Source organism: Neomonachus schauinslandi, chromosome 5, assembly GCF_002201575.2.
Source record: "Neomonachus schauinslandi chromosome 5, ASM220157v2, whole genome shotgun sequence".
Classification (NCBI taxonomy): domain Eukaryota; kingdom Metazoa; phylum Chordata; class Mammalia; order Carnivora; family Phocidae; genus Neomonachus; species Neomonachus schauinslandi.
In genome coordinates, this window is record NC_058407.1 from 25,409,433 (window position 1) to 25,415,432 (window position 6,000).

Here is a 6,000-nt window from a genome sequence, read left to right on the forward strand (position 1 = left end):
TTTTAAATTACAAATTCATTCCTAAATTGCAGTAAAATGCAACCAACTTATTATTAACATCCCTTAGCTCAATAATAAGTAAAGAAAACACCAACAGATTGTTAAATGAAAAAACAGTTGTAGGTTTCACTAAATTCCATCTCTAGTAAGCCTAAATTTATCTCACGCAACTTCAAACCTACTCTTCAAACCTGCTGGTTAATAAACACTTTTTGTCAAGTAAGATCAACTTAAGACACTAACGTCCTCTCTTCTTCTTCTTCTTTTTCTTCTTCTTTCCAGTTGCTCCATCTCCATCCCCATCTCCATCTAGGAAAAGGGCATTTCAAGTACATATTTATTTAAACCTCATAAGCAGAGGAAAAAGCAAGCACAAGCAGACAAGTACACACACACACACAAAGCATCTTAAATAGGATATAATAAAACTGACCCAATATTCTTAGAAAAGAATTCTGAATATTGCTAATGTATCAGAATTTGACTTGTGTAATCAAAAGCACTAAGGAAACTTTACTTTGACTTACTCTAATAAAAGAATTGTTGAATAAGATATTCTTAAGAATAAAAAATGTGTTACCACTTTTTCAAAAGCTAGGAAAAAGAACTAGTGTTAGTTTAATACCAATAATAATGACTGTGTGACTTTACCTAAAATAATACTAGTTTGCTTACGTATGCTTTGTGGTTCAACACTTGCATTTCATGATCTCATGTGATCCTCAAAGCAATTTTATGAGGTAAAACAAGGAATGTTTAAGGGACATGCCCAAGAAAATCCCAACTAGTAAATGGCAGAACCAGACCAAGAATATGTTGCCTGATTACTAATCAGGGAGGAGTATTTGGGGTGTCATATTTTAAAATATCTTTTCCTGCATAGTTATTATTAGAGAAGAAGAGTTCTCCTTCTGGATCAAATTATATGCAAAAATCAGAGGGCATATATGCTCTTCCTAGGGTCACAGTTCTCAGATTCTCAAAAGAACCTGATGCCCAAAAATGGGGATTAAGAACTGTTTCAAAAAATAGTTTGCAAGGGGCACCTGGGTGACTCAGTCGGTTAAGTGTCCAACTCTTGATCTCAGCTCAGGTCTTGATCTCAGGGTCATAAGTTCAAGCCAGAGTTGACAAAAGAGTACCCAAAATAGCCAGTATCTGCCTGTCACTTTTTTTAAAAAAAGATTCTATTTATTTATTTGAGGAAGAGACAAAGAGAGCATAAGTGGGGTGAGGGGTAGAGGGTGAAGACAAGCAAACTCCCCGCTGAGCCCGTGGAGCCAGACGTGGGGATCGATCCCAGGACCCTGAGACCATGACCTGAGCCGAAGTCAGATGCTTAGCTGACTAAGCCACCCAGGCACCCCTGCCTGTCAGTTTTTATAACAATCTTTTATGAAGTCCATACCATACTCTTGAACTTGGAGAAAAGATAAAGAATGCTATTATGGCCAAGACTAAATAAATAGTGACTTAAAACATTTTAAAAAAAGGATCAAAAATAGACTGAAGGGTCTGAATTTCTAAAAACACTGCTCAATAAATTTCAACAATCATGAAGCACACCAACCTACCCACAAATCACACTGCTATGAAATAGGGATGAATAGGAAGCTGTGGCAGACAATTAGAAGTTGACAGTTTAATAGTATGTTCACCATACAGTCTTTTAAATGTTTCACATAGTGGCAGTAACTCATGGCTAGCATCAGTAATTTTAGATCATGAAATCCACACCCATAAAACAATGTCAAATGACTGCTTACATTTTCTAATCAAAGAGCTCCTCCCTTTTTACTCCCAGATTGATAAGCAGGAGCCATAAAAGAAATCTTCTCACCACTATATTCTAATTATCACACCAAATTGCAACCTTTTTTAATTTTTACAAAATGATAAGGGGCTTACAATGACCCCTACTTGTCTGTGAGCTCCTTAAAGATTACATACCATTTTCTAAATTAAGACACAGGACTAAGCATGTGATAAATATTCACTCTATTTGGGCGCCTGGGTGGCTCAGTTGGTTGGGCGACTGCCTTCGGCTCAGGTCATGATCCTGGAGTCCCTGGATCGAGTCCCGCATCGGGCTCCCTGCTCGGCAGGGAGTCTGCTTCTCCTTCTGACCCTCCCCCCTCTCATGTGCTCTCTCTCTCAAATAAATAAATTAAAAAAAAAAAATTCACTCTATTCAACAAATGAATGTTCTTTTAGTTTATTTTATCCTGCTTTTTTTCACCTAAATGAGAAACAGGAAACAGCAGTTGAACAAAGAGGGAGGTAACATGGGGCGCCTGGGTGGCTCAGTCATTAAGCGTCTACCTTCGGCTCAGGTCATGATCCCAGGGTCCTGGGATTGAGCCCTGCATCAGGCTCGCTGCTCGGCGGGAAGCCTGCTTCTCCCTCTCCCACTCCCCCTGCTTGTGTTCCCTCTCTCGCTGTGTCTCTGTCAAATAAATAAATAAAATCTTAAAAAAAAAAAGAGGGAGGTAACATGATATAGGGCTTTAATGGACTGAATGATAGGAAACTGCCAATATTTGATAATTTTTTACTTACGAAATTGCAATTTTTTTATTATTATTTATTATTATTATTATTATTATTTTTTTTTTTTTGAGAGCAAGAGGAAGGAAGAAAGAGAAGGAGGGAGGGAGAAAAAGAGAGGGAGAGAGAGAATCCCAAACAAGCTCCACATTCAGCACAGATCCCAACACGGGGCTTGATCTCACAACCCTGAGATCATTTCCTGAGCCAAAAATCAAGAGTCGGACACTCAACCCACTGTGCTCCCCAGGAACCCCTCATTTTTTTTTTTAAGATTTTCATTTTTATTTTTAAGTAACCTCTACACCCAATGTGGGGCTTGAACTCACAACCCTGATATCAAGAGTTGCACGCTCTTATCAACTGAGCCAGCCAGATGCCCACAAAATTGCAATTTATGTTCAGTCTTATGAATTGGGTACAGGAAACACAGGAACACAGTGGAAACACACAAATATGACTGACTTACTCATTATTGGTTTCTAGATTCAAAAGCCCAAAACACAACTTTCAATTTCCTCATGTGTCATATAATCTAATTCACATATTCTGCATTACAATTTTAATAGTAACCTTCATTCATTCAATAAATGTTGCTGAGTTCTTAAGTGACAGGTAATAGGGGCAGAATAGCAAACAAACAGTCTTTACTCTGGAAGAACATTCAAAGCCTAGCATACTGCTACATACACTAGATCCAACCTAAAACAAATGCTTCAGGATGTATAACCAGTTTTAGGGGCGCCTGGGTGGCTCAGTCGGTTAAGCGTCTGCCTTCGGCTCAGGTCATGATCCCAGGGTCCTGGGACTGAGCCCCACATAGGGCTCCCTGCTCGGCAGGCAGTCTGCTTCTCCCTCTCCCTCTCCGCCCCTGCCCTGCCCTTGTGCACAGGAGCACAAGCGCTCTCTCTAAAATAAGTAAATAAAATCTTGAAAGAAATGTATAACAAGTTTTATTTACTTATTTTCTTAAGATTTTATTTATTTGTCAGAGAGAGAGAGAACACAAGCAGGGAGAGCAGCAGGCAGAGGCAGAAGCAGACTCCCCATTGAGCAGGGAGCCCGATGCGGAGTCTACTCCAGGACCCTAGTCATGACCTGAGCCAAAGGCAGTTGCTTAACCAACTGAGCCACCCAGGCGCCCCTAACCAGTTTCAAATACATACTAAAAATCCTGCCAGCTGTGTGACCTTGGGCAAATTATTTAGCCTCTCTCCCCCACGGTCTCTTCATCTTTTAAATGAGAGAAGATGAAGCTCTTCCTTCGATATTCAATCATCCTTCTGAGGCTAGTTACTTTATCCAGTGTTCAAGGTCTGTATTCAGTTTAGGATAACAGCTGCTGTTTATTGAATTCTTGTGCAAGTTAGTAGTAAAGCCTGGATCCAAATACAAACTATATATGCTTATACTCCCATGCATTATACCGTGCCACAATTTATGTTTTTATAAGTCTTTCTTTCACAGCATCCCAGGATATTCTTAACAGGCAGAGGCTGTTCGTATCTATTTCTGTATTAGCCCTATACCCAAATCAAGTAATATTTGCTGAATGAAAATTGGACATCTATATGCAAGAAAAAAAAGGAATCTCAGTTCTTACCTTGCACTATATACAAAAATTAACTCTAAATGGATATATAAAACTTCTTGAAGAGAATATAAGAAAAAATCTTCATGACCCTACAGACAGCAAAGAAATCTTCTTTCCTGTCAGACAGCAATTATTTAACTTTTTGGATAACACGCAAAAAACATGACCCATGAAGAAATAAAATAAATGGAACTTCATCAAAATTAAAATCTTTTCTGCTGCAAACAATACCAGCATGAAAGAAAATATTGGTAAAACATATATCAGATAAAGAACTTATATCAAGAATAAAGAACCACTACAACTCAGTATGACAACAAATAGCCCAACTGAAAAATGGACAAAAGATATGAACAAACACTTCACCAAAGAAATATGAAAGGCAAAAACATGAAAAGATGTTCAACATCATCAGTCATTAGGGAAATGCAAATTAAAACCACAATGACATCCCACTGCACACCTGTTAGAAAAGCTAATTTAAAAATTAACAATACCAAGTGCTTAAGAGATACAAAGGACCTGGAACTCTCAACCAGTGCTGACGGGAAAGCAAAATGATACAGCTACTCTGAAAAACAGTTTGATAGTTTCTTGTAAGATTAAACATACACTTCCCATATGACCAGCAACACTACTCCTAGGTACTCACCCAGGAGAAATGAAAACTTATGCCCACACAAAGACTTGTATGCAAATGTTGTCTTTATTCATAACACAAAAACTAGAAACAACCCGAATATCCATCAACTACTAAATAGGTAAACAAATTTGGAATACTACTCAGCAATAAAATGTAATGAATTACTGATACATATGCAGCTGGATGACTCTCAAAAGTATCACGCTAAGGCAAATAAGCCAAAAAAAGCTGCACACTATAATAATTCCATTTATATGATATTGTAGAAAAAGCTACGTAACAGAAAACGTATCAATGGTTGTGTGGGATCAGGGTGTGGAGCAAGAGAATGGACTACAAAAGGGTAAAAGGGAACTTTTTTGTGGAGATGGAAATGTTAAATGAAAATGGTTTTTATCCTGGTTGTGGTTACACAAATGCATATGTTCATCAACTCACCAAACTATATACTTATAAAAGGTGAATATATAGAATGTACAATATCATGAGTAAACCTAATATAAACGATGGACTTGGCATAATAATGATGTGTCAATGTAGGTTCATCCATTGTCACAAATGCACTACTCCAGTGGGGGATGTTGATTATGGGAGAGGCTATGCATGTGTGGTGGTAGGGAGTATATGGGAAATCTCTATACCTTCTGCTTAATTTTGCTATGAACCTAAGTAAAACTGTTCTAAGACATAAAGTCTGTTTTTGAAAACAGTGAATATAGTCCTGGGCAATCTATACATTAATAAATTTGACTTAAAACTTTATCGAATTACTTCTAGCACAATGCTAAATGCCCACAGGATTAACTTTTCATACTCCAGTTTCAAATTAAACACATCTAAAATTAACTCAATACCTTCTTCTTTGCTACACCCCCTCCCCCAATCTCTTAACCCACTCTCCCTCTCTACTTCACAATTTCAGTGAACAGCACCAATATTCTGTCACAAAATTCAAATCTCTAGAGTCCACCTATGCCTCTCCTTCCTTCTCCCCTGATTTAAAGTCTTTTAAGTCCCTTGAATTCTGCTTCCACAACCACTATTCCATTAGATCCTTCCCTTCCATCCTCATTTATGCCCACCTATTTAAAGATATTTGAGAGAGAGAGAGAGAGCTTGCAGGCATGCACGGGGGGGGGGGGGGGGGGAGATTGAGGGAAGACCAACCTCCTTGCGGGGGGGCCAGGTGGCTGGTTGATTTCTTCTTCAGATTTAA

General features: G+C 38.4%; 1 protein-coding gene across 4 annotated transcripts in view; it reads right to left on the bottom strand.

Annotated features, from left to right (window-relative positions):
• Nucleotides 1-6,000, bottom strand: part of METAP2 (methionyl aminopeptidase 2) — a 32,263-nt gene that overhangs the window by 21,283 nt on the left and 4,980 nt on the right. For 3 of the 4 annotated variants that reach the window (XM_021687334.1, XM_021687335.2, XM_044915355.1), the window contains exon 3: nt 244-309. The exons of the other annotated variant lie outside the window; for it this stretch is intronic. In XM_021687334.1, coding sequence (XP_021543009.1) covers nt 244-309 — 66 coding nt within the window. The remainder of the gene's footprint in view (nt 1-243; nt 310-6,000) is intronic. 4 annotated transcript variants of the gene reach the window in all.